At 45.7% G+C, this 16,268-nt stretch overlaps 1 protein-coding gene across 8 annotated transcripts in view; it reads left to right on the forward strand.

Moving 5' to 3' along the window:
* Positions 1-16,268, forward strand: part of LOC712609 (NBPF family member NBPF3) — a 51,618-nt gene that overhangs the window by 20,484 nt on the left and 14,866 nt on the right. For 2 of the 8 annotated variants that reach the window (XM_077972777.1, XM_077972806.1), the window contains exons 1-15: positions 613-818; positions 1,413-1,519; positions 1,620-1,933; positions 3,071-3,224; positions 3,327-3,536; positions 5,306-5,408; positions 6,241-6,455; positions 7,515-7,587; positions 8,048-8,259; positions 9,310-9,519; positions 11,270-11,372; positions 12,203-12,417; positions 13,459-13,504; positions 13,993-14,204; positions 15,232-15,441. In XM_077972777.1, coding sequence (XP_077828903.1) covers positions 3,362-3,536; positions 5,306-5,408; positions 6,241-6,455; positions 7,515-7,587; positions 8,048-8,259; positions 9,310-9,519; positions 11,270-11,372; positions 12,203-12,417; positions 13,459-13,504; positions 13,993-14,204; positions 15,232-15,441 — 1,774 coding nt within the window. In that variant the 5' untranslated portion in view covers positions 613-818; positions 1,413-1,519; positions 1,620-1,933; positions 3,071-3,224; positions 3,327-3,361. Of the gene's footprint in view, positions 1-612; positions 819-1,412; positions 1,520-1,577; positions 1,934-3,070; positions 3,225-3,326; positions 3,537-5,305; positions 5,409-6,240; positions 6,456-7,514; positions 7,588-8,047; positions 8,260-9,309; positions 9,520-11,269; positions 11,373-12,202; positions 12,418-13,458; positions 13,505-13,992; positions 14,205-15,231; positions 15,442-16,268 lie in introns of those variants that run through there. The other 6 variants (XM_077972792.1, XM_077972778.1, XM_077972783.1 and 3 more) reach the window with 6 other exon arrangements.

Genomic DNA, 16,268 nt, shown 5'->3' on the forward strand with positions numbered 1-16,268 from the left:
TCTGGAATGAGGTAGTGGTGATGGTTGTGAAACTTTTGGAATATGGTAAAAGACTGAAATGTGTGGTTAAAATGGTGAATTTTGTGATATATGAATTATACTATAGAAATAATGATAACAGTAATAAAGCAAAGTGTCTTTCCACATCTCCATGTCCTGTATTTTCATTTAAAAAAAAAAAAGGAAAAAAAAAACATTTCAGGCCAGGCTCAGTGGCTCACTCCTGTAATCCCAGCACTTTTGGAGGCCTAGGTGGGAGGATCGCTTGAGGCCAGAAGTTCAAAACCAGCCTGAGCAACATAGCAAGACCTTGTCTCTATGAAAAATAAAAAATTAGCCAGAAACGGTGATGTGCGCCTAGAGTTCCAACTACTTGGAAAGCTGAGGTAGAAAGATCGCTTGAGCCCAGGATTTCGAGGTTGCAGTGATCTATAATCACCGGTGCACTCCAGCCTGGGTGATAGAGCAAGACCCTGTCTCAAAAAGGAAAGAAAAAAAAAAAAAAAAGGATCTCACTTTAATAGTAAGTGACCAGAATGTGATGCTGGCAGCATGTTGTGAGGAAATGTATTAGATGAAAGAAGTTAAATTCCAGAAGTTTTCTTTTTTCAGAAATGAGGTATGAGGGAGCAAAACATGTACTGGAAGGAACTGACCCAGCTGGATTGGAAAATGTGAGAAGGGGGTGGGGAAGAGGCTGCTCCACCCGAGATCTGGCTCCAGGACTTACAGCAAGGGGAACTTGGACAAGTTACAGACTCTCTGTGCCTCAGTTTCTTCATCAGCAAAACAGAAAGAATCATCCCATCAACTGTAAGGTCAGTGCTATCAGTGGGTCCCCAAATTGAGTGCACAAATCTAAGGTTTGTGCTTCAACTTCAAAAACTCAAACTAATAACAAACTTGGCCTTATGAGAAATCATAAGTATTTTTCTATTTCCATGAGAATTTAATCTCAAAACAGGAATCAGAAAAATATTAAGTCCAAGGCATAACACCTAAACCATTGCTCATATTTATTCTTTCTAAATAGAACAAAGTGTAAAATCGTCTCCATAAAACATACACTGTGGTTATAAAAAGGCAAAAGTCTTAGTGAGAATCATTGGTATTCCATAGAAGAGTGAATTAAACACAGCCAAGGGAGGACCCAAGTCTCATACTTCTCTTGTATATTCCAAAGTTTCAGGGAAATTCCAGGTGATAGAGGTTATTTCCCATAATGTTAAAGCAAGGTTTCAGACACTTGAGAATTTTGGTCCCAGTACTCTAGGAGGGCACACCTCTGTCCTGGAAAATAATCCAGGTATGTATATTCTTCCTGTGACTCATTCTGGTCATTCTTCCAGCATCACATAAACCAACAAATGGAAATATGTCCACATACATGCTTTGCTATCCCTCTTCTTCAGGTTTCTTACCTGTTACATATGGATAATAGCATTACCTTAAGGATTATGGTGAAGATACGACGTCCAAATATGAGCACAGTTTTGAGCAAAATGCCTTGTATGAATTGGTCAGTGAATATCTACTAAATAATTATGTGAATATTTACTGAATTATGTGGATCCTAGGAATAATGACTGAATAATGACTGTGATTGCTTTTATTGGCAGTGCTGAAAACTCATCCCTGTGTGACCTCAAGTAAGCCATGTAACTTTGTGAACCTGCAGTTTTATCATTTTTAAAATGAAGAAACTTGACAGATTTTCATCATGACACAGAACGTCAGGTCTCCCAGACCCTGGAAAATACATTTACTTAAAGCTGTTGATACATCTCAAAGCAGTATCCTTCCAGTGTCATTGGAGGACAGTGCGGGCTGCAGTGAGGCACGCCTTCAAATGGGATTGATCCAGTCCTCGTTCCTTCACTTCCACATGAATGCTGAGCGGCCCAGGATCACACCCAGTGCACCCACAACTCAGGCAAGTCCAGCAGCCAATCCTAGGAGACCTGGGCTACAGAACAGTCTCCCAAGTTCCAGGCTCACAAAACCTCGGTGGGGATGGAAGCTGAGAAAGTGAGGAGGTGGCTCAGGGGATTGCTCTTTCCTACTCATTCCTCTCATCTCACACTCACCTTCTGCTGCACCACTGAGGATCACCAGCCAACCCTGACCATAACCTTGACCTTGCCATGTTCTGTTAGTGAAATGAAACCAAAAATGAATGATGTTAGTCCATCTCAACAAAATATATATCAAAACATATTCCATAAGAGCCTCTCATGGCCCTGTTCTTTCCAGTATATGGGAAAACAAAAGGGAAACAACCAAATAGCATCAGGTTTATGAAACTTCCTAAGATAGACGGTCATACATGTTTTCAGGAGATCTCTATATACATGAGTTTGATCACTTGATCCCTTGAAAAGAGCTCTTGAGGCACTAGAATGACATCCACAATTGACAAGTATGAAATGTGGTGCTCAGTGCCGTGAAAATACAAATCAACCCACATAGAGGAAGAGCTTTGGACATAGGGATGTCAAACTGGTCTAGAGTGTAGTGAAAGCCAAGATGCTTTTCTTACTGGTGCCCCAGTAAGAAAAAAGAAATCAACATAACAATGAGATGCAGCAAGAATAATACTGAGACAGGAAAGAAAACATTTTTAAAAAATGAATTATTCATTCACTTTCTAGTGGATACAGAAAAAACTGCAGAAGATGCAGAGGATATCAGTGCAGGCTAAAAGCTTCATATCTTACGCTTGCAGAAAAGGCTTAAGATCTGTTTTAACTGGGAGCAGGTGGGGTGACTTCATGGCTGCCATTAAGAAAATATAACCTGTTGGGAAACGGTTTCTGCCTTGATGATGTTGTACAGACAAGAGATAAACAGTGAGGAATGTGCTTAGAAGTATTGGGAAAGAGATGGGTCTGTGGCATTGTCACAAAGGTACATGAATATTGAGAGTGAATGCTGAAGGAATGAGCCCACTGGTGGTGACCCTCAGGTGAGACCAGGGTGCCTGTGTTTCAGCCAAGCCGGGGCAATTGGAACGCAGGCTCCTAAGATTCCATGACACCCCCACCTTCTAATTCTGTTATTGCAACTGCAGACCGTTACCTGGCACGCTGGCCACAATCTTCCTCACTCTTGTGAGACTCTGAGCCACTGGCAGTGCCTTAGCTCTGAACTCAGACACCTCGAACCTTGTCTTTGTGGTTAAGGATCCTAAAGTGCTGTGGGGACTGATCTCGTTTTTCTCAACAGTAAGTTAAGAATTTCGGTTACTGACATCCCTCAGTCCTGATTCAACCTATTTGATTTCACCGGTTTGTAACCCATCATGTGTTTGGGTTTCTTCTCCCCAGTTCCTGACTCCACGTCTTCTGCCACACACGTCAGCATGGTGGTATTTGCGGGCCCTTGGTCCAGTAAGAAGGCAGAGATGAACACTCTAGAAATCCATGAGAAATTGCGCCCCCAGCGGACAGAGAACAAACATCACTTCATAAACAACAAAGAGAAATTTCTTGTAACTCAAGTGGCCTACTTTCTGGCCAAGGGGCAGAACAGTTACAGTAAGTTCCATAGGCTCACCATCACAAAAGTGATGAATGATGTCCTGTCTTCTCTCTGAGAGACTGAATTCTCTCTCCATCAAAAATAATTTAATCCTTCTCTTACTTCTAGGAAAATAGAAATGGGTATTTTCATATTTTGTTAATGTTGGAAGACAGAGGTACCAAAGTATTTTGAAACTTTCCCTGTTTGCTGTCAGGTGGGGATGGACCTAGAGGTAGAATAGCAGTTATTGATTTTGGACACAGGCACGGAACCACCTGTTTTCTCTAAGAGGCTAAATCATGTTTTCAAGAATCCTCTCTGTACCATATAAGATCTGGCAGACAAATGACATCTAGTCTGTTGTTCTAAATGTCTGGGACTAGTGAACTTTTATTCAGTTCAAGCTTCTGTTGAGGCCCAATAGGCAAATCTCTGTTCTAGGGACCTTGAGGGAAATTTGGTGATAGTACACAGTACCCGCTATGTGGGGCCTCAAGAGGAGTCTGCTTCTAATAGAACCTGTGGTATCTATAACTGTCAGCATCAAGAGCAGGGAGTAGGGGCCGTGCAAGGTGGCCCAGTCCTGTAATCCCAGCACTTTGGGAGGCTGAGGCGGGTGGATCACGAGGTCAGGAGTTTGAGATCAGCCTGGGCAACATGCAGAAACCCCGTCTCTACTAAAATTACAAAAATTACGTGGGAAATGGTGGTGGGCACCTGTAATTCTAGCTACTCGGGAGGCTGAGGCAGGAGAATCCTTTGAACCCAGGAGACAGAGGTTGCAGTGAGCCAAGATCACAGCATTGCACTCCAGCCTGGGTGACAGGGCAAGACTCGTCAAAAAAAAAAAAAAAAAAAAAAAATTAAAAGAAAAAGCAGAGAGTACCCTGGTGAGAGGGAAGTCCTGCTTCCTCGGGCACAGGCTTTTGTTCCTAAAGAAGAAGAAAGATCGCACCCCAGGATGTGTGGAAGTAGTAGTGCAGTGTGCAGAGCAGGAACCCTGAGTCTGTCTCCTGGGCTGCATGCAGCTTGCTTGTCCTGTCTGTCCCTCAGTTTCCTCATCTGTTCATAGGGTGCTACAGTAATACCTACCTCTGTAAATTGCTGCAATGAGTTACATGAGTTATTTCTTGTCAATCTCCTGGAACATTTATTGGCACAGAGTAAACACTATCTATTAGTTCTTCATTCTACTGTTTATAAATTAACAGCAACTTTGTTAGTATTAGGGCATATTTCCTTCATAGTCTTGTGGTCTTATGTCTCATACTTTATGTTTCTGTTATGATTCTTAAAATCTTATCTGCAGATATGATTTAAAAATCAAAGATTTTTAAGATCTTTGACATATTTGTCCTTGTAATTCCCAAATGGAAACCATCAGTCCCATAGTCCTAGGGGCCTTCCCAACTGTCCAAGAAATCTCTACTTCATGCCCCAGTGCAGTGTTTTGGAGGAGAGGCTGCAAGGCTTGGGGAAGTGGCCCCGCATGCAGAGTCACACCTCAGGGGCTGTGAATTCTGACTCCACTTTATTGTGATTGAATCATCTTGTCAACTTCCTTGATGTGCCCTTGAGTTTCGGTTTGTTTGTCTCTAAATTTTGGAGGATGAGATGCCAGAAAGTCAGGAGACTGAAGAGTAAAGGGGTGGAAATCCCTGCCTAGAGCCTGGTACTGGGGTCAGTTATGTCCTTGGGACGGACCTGGCTCCTGCCCTGTAGGCAGTGACCACCGCTGTGTGTCCAGCTTTTCACTGAGGCCGGTGTGTCTGTCTTTTCTCAGACTATGAAGAGTGCAAAGACCTCCTAAAATCTATGCTGCGGGATGAGCTTCAGTTGAAGGAGGAGAAGCTTGCAGAGCAGCTCGGGCAAGCTGAAGAGCTCAGGTGAGGGGGCCCTATGCAGGCAGGTGGGCAGGTGTGTAAATCTCTGAAGTACAGCCGCTCGGCGGGATGAAGTAAGAGCTAAGCTGGGTCTGGGCAAGGGCAGGAATTGCCATGGCAGGCTCACAACACACAAAGATTTATGAAACAGAGAACAAGGATAATAATAAGTTATGGGTTGCAGTTGTTTCTCAGAGGCATGATTTCTCGTTTTGAAATAAGTAATTGTTGAGGTGAGATTTGCATAACACAAAATTAACTAAAGGAGTGGGAACCAGTCAACAGCATTCAGTGTACTCAAAATGGTACGCCATCACCACCCCACTTACCCATATTCGGAATCACCTCCTGACTGACTGCGGCTTCTCATCCTTTCGGTCAATCAGTGTTGCCTTCTGGAGCCTGTCATTCTTTTCTTCTTTCATCTTTTTGACTGGTCCCCTCTGCAGGGGGCCTCATTTCTGTCCATGGCTTTGCATCTAGAGACTGCGAGATGCACTATGTGTATTTTCACATGGAAATGTCCATGGCCAGAGTGAGGAACTGAAAGGATGAATGTCTTTTTGAACGTGAATAAGGAAGATACCTACTTTTGTTTAGAGAAGGGAAAGATGAATGGAACATTGTCAAGGATCTTACAGGAGCCCTCTCTGATATAGAGGAAGCCTGTAAACCATGTTTTGTTCTTTCTCTTGGCCACAGACATTTGAAATATTTGCTGACCTTCTCCTTGGAGGTCTCGTTGAGGACATTGTCTCAGAAATCTCTGTCGCAATATTGGAACTGATCACTCACCCCTTTCCACTGTTAAATTTTCTCTACTATCTCACCTTAGGCAATATAAAGTCCTGGTTCAGTCTCAGGAACGAGAGCTGAGCCAGTTAAGGGAGAAGTTGCGGAAAGGGAGAGATGCCTCCCGCGCATTGAATCAGCATCTCCAGGCCCTCCTCACTCCGGATGAGCCGCCCAACTCCCGGGGGAGGGACCTCCAAGAACAGCTGGCCGAGGGCTGTAGGCTGGCACAGCACCTCGTCCAAAAGCTCACCCCAGGTAAGGTTTCCATAGGATCTGATGACCCAGAACCCCAGGCTTATGAGAGACTCCAGACCTCCGTACTTTCACAATGACAGTTGTATCGGTGGTGTTTTTTTCCACTAAACATATGTGGCCATGACATGACCAGGACTTCCTGGGTGAGATCAGAGATGGGAAACCCTGCAACCCATGGGGTTGGAGGTCACAGTATTGGGAATGTCCCTCCTTCCTTGATGGAAGATGGTCTTTGGAGCCAGAAGCAACATGTCTCTAGTTGTAAAGGAGAGGAAGGAGGCTGTGACAGGTGGGTGCTTGTTAGAGTGAAAAGAGCTCTGGACTAAGAATGAAGGTTCCCAGGCTGTCTCTTTGGCAATGTTATTAGTAAGTGTTGGTGAGTGAGTGATTTTTCCCACGTGAGATTCTCTCTCTCCATCTGCAAAGGCAGGCACATTGTCTCTTGCAAGGTTCTGAAGCATCCAAATGTGGCAACACTTACGACTGCTTTTGAAAATGAGATAAAGCCCTTCGCCGTGTGGTGTTGGGGAAGGCACTTGACGTGGGAGCATTTGGTTGTAGGAGGTGCTTCAGACTGGAGCACTCCCCATGGAGAGCATGTCCCTGAATAACACAGGAGAAGCCACATGGAGGGCCTGTGAAGTCTCCTGATACATAGAGGACTGTGGGGCCAGTTTGTCCGCTCCTAAGAGAAAGAATTAGGTTCGAAATGTGAACTATGACAGGACACCAAGCCTGTGCCTGGGAATCAGATTTGTGGTGGCTTGATGGAGACAGCTGCCAAGGTGCTGAGAGAGGCTGCGCAAGTCCCCAGTGATATAGGCAACTAAGGGTCTTTTCAATATTTGGCCACATCTTGATGGTGGCCCTCCAGAGCAGAAATGCATTGCCTGATGGAACAGGAAACCATGCCAGGGCATTTTGTTAAAGTAAAACCTGAGGGCTTTCAGTTGAATGGTGACCCATGCCTAGATGTTCATGTCTCTGTGCACATTGGGCTGACTGTGCTTCTAGAGTGTGAAGTGGGAAATATCTGAATGAACACTTCTGTATTTACAGAAAATGATGAAGATAACGATGAAGATGTTAAAGTTGAGGAGGCTGAGAAAGTACAGGAGTCGTGTGCCCCCAGGTAACCCTGAATAATCAGGAGTAAGTAATGGATTTTGACATATGTAAAAGGTCTAAGAGGCACACCCTCTCTGGCATCTATGATGAGCCAAAAGTCTGCATTCCCTTGGCCACAGTATGTGAAATTCAACCCAACTTAGACACAGGGTGTGGCAGCTGTTGTGTTTCTCTGTGTGTGGCGAGTGTGATGTCTGTACTGTACAGGGAGAGCTGAGTCTTCTTCTTTCTCAGCTCCTATCTCTCCAGTGAAATGAACACCAGTTGCCCTCTTCCTCTCTGTCTCCCGTGGCTGCCGTGCTGTGTTGCAGAGAGAAGAGGATTGCCTGTTCCCTCCTAAAGGGAGCCTCCTGTTTGCTTTCTGTGACCACTCTCCTAATGCCTCCTGTCAAAACCGGCTAGGACTCCCTGGCGTCCAATCCCTCTGTGTTTAATCTTCTGGCATCTCTATCTCACCTCATCAGGGAGGTGCGGAAGTCTGAAGAAAAGGAAGTCCCTGAGGACTCAGTGGAGGAATGTGCCGTCACTTGTTCAAATATCTATGGCCCTTCTGAGTCCAACCAGCCTCACAAGAACTCCAAAATCACATTTGGGGAAGACCAAGTGGACTCGACTCTGCTTATAGACCGTGAATCATCTCCTGATGGATGGCAGGATGCTCTAAACCTTGTCCCAGGTAGCCTCTATTTTCCTTGCATCTCATACCTCTGTCTAGACTACAGAAGATCCATTCTGAGTACAGGCTGTACACGTACATATTGGTTTACTCAGAAACTAGGATGAAGCTAGGTGGAGTGACTGACACATATATTCGCAGCACTTTGGGAGGCCCAAGTGGGAGGATCATTTGAATTCAGGAGTTCAAGACCAGGCTGGACAATATGGTGAAACCCATCTTTACAAAGAATACAAAACAGTAGCCAGGCATGTTCCTTTGCCCTATAGTCCCAACTGCTCAGGAGGCTTAGGTGCGAGGATTGGCTCAGATGATCCTCCCACCCTCATTCACTTTTCTCAGGCTAGACTCTCTCTCCTTTTCATTGGCTTGTCTTAGCTGTTAATAAGAAGTCTCTGGCCAGGGACGCTGGCTCACATCTGTAATCCCAGCACTTTGGGAGGGTGAGGTGGGCAGATCACCTGAGATCAGGAGTTCGAAAGCAGCCTGGCCAACATGGCGAAATTCCATCTCTACTAATAATACAAAAAATAGCTGGCATAGTGGTTATTGCCTGTAATCCCAGCTACTTGGGAAGCTGAGGCATGAAAATCACTTGAACCCAGGAGGTAGAGGTTGCAGTGAGCTGAGATCGTGCCACTGCACTCCAGCCTGGGCGACAGAGTGAGACTCCCTCTCAAACAAAACATAAAAAACCAAAACCAACCAACCAGTCAAACAAAAAAATTAACGAAACAAAAAACAATCTCTTGAGCTACACAGAAACATTGGCCTCTCATGGGGTAAAAAGCTCAGAGCCCAGCCTTGCTTTATAGAAACTTCTAAGCAAGAAAAATGTGGAAGTGTTTGTGTCCTGGTTTCAAGGTGACTGCGTAGCTCAGACACGTTGACTTAAAGGAGATCAAGAGTGGAGATGAGAAGAGTGAAACCAGGGAAACGGCATCTTCAAATCAGTGGACGAGGCTGTCAGTGACATCCCTCAGTCCTGATTCAACCTATTTGATTTCACCAGTTATTAACCCATCATGTGTTTGGATTTTTTCTCCCCAGTCCCTGGCTCCACCTCTTCTACCACAAACGTCAGCATGGTGGTATCTGCGGGCCCTTGGCCCAGTGAGAAGTCAGAGATGAACACTCTAGAAATCAACGAGAAACTGCGCCCCCAGCGGGCAGAGAACAAACGTCAGTTCATAAACACCAAGGAGAAATATCTTGTAACTCAAGTGGCCTACTTTCTGGCCAAGGGGCAGAACAGTTACAGTAAGTTCCCTAAGCTCACCATCACAAAAGTGATGAATGATGTCCTGTGTTCTCTCTGAGAAACGGAATTCTCTCTCCATCAGAAGTAATTTAATCCTTCCTGTAGTTCTAGGAAAATACAAATGGGTATTTTCACCTTTTGTTAAAGTTGGAAGAGAGAAGTACCAAAGTATTTCGAAACCTCCATGTTTGCAGTCAATTGGAGATGGGCCTAGAGTTAAAATCTCAGTGATGGTTTCAGACAGAGGCACAGAATGACCTGTTTTCTCCAAGAGGCTAAATCATGTTTTCAAGAATGCTCTCTGTACCATGTAAGATCTGGCAGAAAAATAACATCTAGTCTGTTGTTCTAAATGTCTCGAGCTAGTGAATTTTATTCAGTTCAAGCTTCTGGTGAGGCCCAATAGGCAAATCTCTGTTCTAGGGACCCTGAGGGAAATTTGGTGACAGTACACAGTACCCGCTGTGAGGGGCGTCAAGAGGCGTCTGCTCCTAATAGAACCTGTGGTATCTATAACCGACAGCATCAAGAGCAGGGAGTAGGGGCTGTGCAAGGTGGCTCAGTCCTGTAATCCCAGCACCTTGGGAGGCTGAGGCAGCTGGATCACGAGGTCAGGAGTTTGATTCCATCCTGGGCAACGTGGAGAGACCCCGTCTCTACTAAAATTAGAAAAATTAGCTGGGTGTGGTGGCGGGCGCCTGTAATCCCAGCTCCTCGGGAGGCTGAGTCCAGAGAATCCTTTGAACCCAGGAGACAGAGGTTGCAGTGAGCCAAGATCATGCCATTGCACTTCAGCCTGGGCGACAGGGCAAGACTCATCAAAAAAGAAACAAACAAAAAAGGCAGAGAGTAGCCTGGTGGGAGGGAAGTCCTGTTTCTTGGGGCACAGTCTTTTGTTCCTAAAGAGGAAGAAAGATGTACCCAAGAATGTGTGGAAGTAGCAGTGCAGTGTGCAGAGCAGGAACCCTGGGCCTGTCTCCTGGGCTCCATCCAAGTTGCTTGTCCTGTCTGTCCCTCAGTTTCCTCATCTGTTCATAGGGTGCTACAGTAATACCTACCTCTGTAAATTGCTGCAGTGAGTTACATGAGCTATTTCTTATCAATCTCCTAGAACATTTATGGGCACAGAGTAAACACTATCTATTAGTTCTTCATTCTACTGTTTCTAAATTAACACAAACTTTGTTAGTATTTGGGCATATTTCCTTCATAGTCTTGTGGTCTTATGTCTCATACTTTATGTTTCTGTTAGGATTCTTAAAATCATATCTGCAGTTACGATTTAAAAATCAAAGATTTTTAAGATCTTTGACATATTTGTCCTTGAAATTCCCAGTCAAAGGGAAACCATGAGTCCCCTAGTCCTAGTGGCCTTCCCGACTGTCCAAGAAATCTCTACTTCATGCCCCAGTGCAGTGTTTTGGAGGAGAGGCTGCAAGGCTTGGGAAAGTGGCCCCGCATTCAGAGTCAGACCTCAGGGGCTGTGAATTCTGACTCCACTTCATTGTGGTTGAATCATCTTGTCAACTTCCTTGATGTGCCCTTGAGTTTTGGTTTGTCTCTAAATTTTGGAGGATGAGATGCCAGAAAGTCGGGAGACTGAGGAGTAAAGAGGTGGAAATCCCTGCCTAGAGCCTGGTATTGGGGACAGTTATGTCCTTGGGATGGACCTGTCTCCTGCCCTGTAGGCAGTGACCTCAGCAGCATGTCCAGTCTTTCACTGAGGCCAGTGTGTCTGTCTTTTCTCAGACTATGAAGAGTGCAAAGAACTCCTAAAATCTATGCTGCGGGATGAGCTTCAGTTGAAGGAGGAGAAGCTTGCAGAGCAGCTGGGGCAAGCTGAGGAGCTCAGGTGAGGGGGCCCTATGCAGGCAGGTGGGCAGGTGTGTAAATCTCTGATGTATAGCAGCTCGGAGGGTAGAAGTAAGAGCCAAGCTGGGCCAGGGGAAGGGCAGGAATTGCTATGGCATGCTCACAATACACAGAGGTTTGTGAAACAGAGAACAAGGACAGTAATAAGTTATGGGTTGCAGTTGTTTCTCAGAGCCCCATTTTCTCTTTTTGAAACAAGTAATTGTTGAGGTGAAATTTGCATAAGACATGATTAACCAAAGGAGTGGGAACCATCCAGCAGCATTCAGTGTACTCAAAATGGTGTGCCATCACCACCCCACTTACCCATAGTCGGAATCACCTCCTGACTGACTGCGGCATCTCATCTTTGACCCAATCATTGTTGCCTTCTGGAGCCTGTCATTCTTTTCTTGTTTAATCTTTTCAATTGGTCCCGTCTGCACTTGGCCGCATTTCTGTATATGGTTTTGTATCTAGTCACTGGAAGATAGACTATGTGTATTTTCACATGGAAATGTCCATTGCCAGAGTGAGGAGCTGAAAGGATGTCTTTTTGAAACTGAATAAGGAAGACACCTAATTTTGTTTAGAGAAGGGAAAGATGAATGGAACATCGTCAGGGATCTTACAGGAGCCCTCTCTGATATAGAGGAAGCCTGTAAAGCATTTTTCCTTCTTTCTCTTGGCCACAGACATTTCTTTAAACGTGTGCTGACCTTCTCCTTGGAGGTCTCCTTGAGGACATTGTCTTAGAAATCTCTGTCGCAATATTCGAACTGATCACTCACCCCTTTCCACTGTTCAATTTTCTCTACTATCTCACCTTAGGCAATATAAAGTCCTGGTCCACTCTCAGGAAGGAGAGCTGAGTCAGTTAAGGGAGAAGTTGCGGGAAGGGAGAGATGCTTCCCGCACATTGAATCAGCATCTCCAGGCCCTCCTCACTCTGGATGAGCCGCCCAACTCCCCGAGGCGGGATCTCCGAGAACAGCTGGCCGAGGGCTGTAGGCTGGCACAGCACCTCGTCCGAAAGCTCACCACAGGTAAGGTTTCCATAGGACCTGGAGACCCAAAACGCCAGGCTTATGAGAGACTCCTGACCTCCATACTTTCACAATGACAGTTGTATCGGTGGTGTTTTTTCCCACTAAACATATGTGGCCCTTCCAGGACTTCCTGCGTGATATCAGAGATGGGAAACCCATGGGTTTGGAGGTCACAGTATTGCAGATGTCCCTCCTTCCTTGGTGGAGATGGTCTTTGGAGCCAGAGGCAGCATCTCTCTAGTTGTAGAGGAGAGGAAGGAGGCTGTGACAGGAGGGTTCTTGTTAGAGTGAAAAGAGCTGTGGACTTAGAATGAAGGTTCCCAGGCTGTCTCTTTGGCAATGTTCTTAGTAAGTGTCGGTGAGTGAGTAATTTATCCTTCTTGAGTTTCTCTGTGTCCATCGGAAAAGGCAGGCAAATTGTCTCTTGCAAGGGTCTGAAGCATCTAAATGTGGGAACACGATTGCTTTTGAAAATGAGATAAAGCCCCTCGCCATGTGGTGTTGGAGAAGGCACTTGACATGGGGGTATTTGGTTGTAGGAAGTGCTTCAGACTGGTGCACTCCCCATGGAGAGCATGTCCCTGAATAACACAGCAGAAGCCACATGGAGGGCCTGTGAAGTCTCCTGAGGCATAGAGGACTGTCGGGCAAGTTTGTCCGCTCCAAAGGGAAAGAATTAGGTTCCAAATGCGAACTGTGACACAACACCAAGTCTGTGCCTGGGATTCAGATCTGTGGCGGGATGCGGGAGACAGCTGCCAAAGTCCAGAGAGAGGCTGCACAAGTCCCCAGTGATATGCGGAGCAAAGGGTCTTTTCAATATTTGGTGACATCTTGATGGTGGCCCTCCAGATCAGAAATGCATTGCCTGATGGATCAGGAAAGCATGCCAGGGCATTTTATTAAAGATAAAACATGAGAGCTTTCAGTTTAACGGTGTCCCATGCCTAGATGTCCATGTCTCTGTGCACGTTGGACTGACTGTGCCTGCAGAGTATGAAGTGGGAAATATCTGAATGAACACTTCTGTATTTACAGAAAATGATGAAGGTGAGGATGAAGATGTTAAAGTTGATGACACTGAGTAAGTACAGGAATCATGTGCCCCAGGTAACACTGAATAATCAGGTGCAAGTAATGGGTTTTAATATATGAAAAAGGTCTAGGACACACACCCTGTCTCTGGCATCTACAATGGGCCGCAAGTCTGCATTCCTTTGGCCACAGTATGAGAAATTCAACCCAGCTTAGACACCGGGTGTGGCAGCTGTTGTGTTTCTCTGTGTGTGGTGAGTGTCATATCTGTACTGAACAGGGATAGCTGAGTCTTCATCTTTCTCAGCTCCTGTCTCTCCAGTGAAATGAACACCGGTTGGTCTCTTCCTCTATGTCTCCCATGGCCGCCGTGCTCTGTTGCTGAGAGAAGAGGATTGCCTATTCCCTCCTAAAGGGAACCTCCTGTTTGCTTTCTGTGACCACTGTCTTAATGCCTCCCGTCAAAACCTGCTAGGTCTCCCTGGGGTCCAATCCCTCTGTATTTAATCTTCTGGCATCTCTATCTCACCTCATCAGGGAGGTGCGGAAGGCAGAAGAAAAGGAAGTCCCTGAGGACTCAGTGGAAGAATGTGTCATCACTTGTTCAAATAGCTATGGCCCTTCTGAGTCCAATCAGCCTCACAAGAACTCCAAAGTCACATTTAAGGAAGACCAAATGGACTTGACTCTGCTTATAGACCGTGAATCGTCTCCTGATGTACGGCAGGATGCTCTAAAGCTTGTCGCAGGTAGCCTCTATTTTCCTTGTGTCTCATACCTCTGTCTAGACTACGGAAGATCCATTGTGAGGACAGGCTATATAGGTACATATTGGTTTACTTAGCAACTAGGATGGAGCTAGGTGCGGTGACTCACACATATATTCGTAGCACTTTGGGAGGCCCAAGTGGGAGGATCATTTGAATTCAGGAGTTCAAGAGCAGGCTGGAGAATATGGTGAAACCCATCTTTACAATGAATACAAAACTTTGCCCTTAGAGTCCCATCTGCTCAGGAGGCTTAGGTGCGAGGATTGGCTCAGATGATCCTCCCACCCTCATTCACTTTTCTCAGGCTAGACTCTCTCTCCTTTTCATTGGCTTGTCTTAGCTGTTAATAAGAAGTCTCTGGCCAGGGTCGCTGGGCTCCCATCTGTATTCCCAGCACTTTGGGAGGAAAAGGCGGGTGGATCACCTGAGGTCAGGAGTTCGAAAGCAGCCTGGCCAACATGGCGAAATTGCATCTCTACTAGAAATACAAAAAATAGCTGGCATAGTGGTTGGTGCCTGTAATCCCAGCTACTTGGGAGGCTGACGCATGAGAATCGCTTGAACCCAGGAGGCAGAGGTTACAGTGAGCTGAGATCGTGCCACCAGCCTGGGCGACACAGTGAGATTCCCTCTCAAACAAAACATAAAAAACCAAAACCAACCAACCAGTCAAACAAAAAAATTAACGAAACAAAAAACAATCTCTTGAGCTACACAGAATCATTGGCCACTCATGAGGTAAAAAGCTCAGAGCCCAGCCTTGCTTTATAGAAACTTCTAAGCAAGAAAAATGTGGAAGTGTTTGTGTCCTGGTTTCAAGGTGACTGCGTAGCTCAGACACGTTGACTTAAAGGAGATCAAGAGTGGAGATGAGAAGAGTGAAACCAGGGAAACAGCATCTTCAAATCAGTGGACAGGGCTGTCAGTGACATCCCTCAATCCTGATTCAACCTATTTGATTTCACCAGTTATTAACCCATCATGTGTTTGGATTTTTTCTCCCCAGTCCCTGGCTCCACCTCTTCTACCACAAACATCAGCATGGTGGTATCTGCGGGCCCTTGGCCCAGTGAGAAGTCAGAGATGAATACTCTAGAAATCAACGAGAAACTGCGCCCCCAGCGGGCAGAGAACAAACGTCAATTCATAAACACCAAGGAGAAATATCTTGTAACTCAAGTGGCCTACTTTCTGGCCAAGGGGCAGAACAGTTACAGTAAGTTCCCTAAGCTCACCATCACAAAAGTGATGAATGATGTCCTGTGTTCTCTCTGAGAAACGGAATTCTCTCTCCATCAGAAGTAATTTAATCCTTCCTGTAGTTCTAGGAAAATACAAATGGGTATTTTCACCTTTTGTTAAAGTTGGAAGAGAGAGGTACCAAAGCATTTCAAAACTTTCCATGTTTGCAGTCAGGTGGGGATGGGCCTAGACTTAAAATCTCAGTATGGTTTCAGACAGAGGCACAGTATGACCTGTTTTCTCCAAGAGGCTAAATCATGTTTTCAAGAATGCTCTCTGTACCATATAAGATCCGGCAGACAAATAACATCTAGTCTGTTGTACTAAATGTCTCGGGCTAGTGAACTTTTATTCGGTTCAAGCTTCTGTTGAGGCCCAATAGGCCAAGCTCTGTTCTAGGGATCCTGAGGGAAATTTGGTGATAGTACACAGTACCCGCTGTGAGGGGCGTCAAGAGGAGTCTGCTCCTAATAGAACCTGTGGTATCTATAACCGACAGCATCAAGAGCAGGGAGTAGGGGCCGTGCAAGGTGGCTCAGTCCTGTAATCCCAGCACTTTGAGAGGCTGAGGCAGCTGGATCATGAGGTCAGGAGTTTGAGACCAGCCTGGGCAACATGGAGAAACCCCATCTCTACTAAAATTACAAAAATTAGCGGGGTGTGGTGGTGGGCACCTGTAATCCCAGGTACTCGGGAGGCTGAGGCAGGAGAATCCTTTGAACCCGGGAGGCAGAGGTTGCAGTGAGCCCAGATCACACCATTGCACTCCAGCCTGGGCGACAGGAGAAGACTCCTCAAAGA

Source organism: Macaca mulatta, chromosome 1 (assembly GCF_049350105.2).
Source record: "Macaca mulatta isolate MMU2019108-1 chromosome 1, T2T-MMU8v2.0, whole genome shotgun sequence".
Taxonomy (NCBI): Eukaryota; Metazoa; Chordata; class Mammalia; order Primates; family Cercopithecidae; genus Macaca; species Macaca mulatta.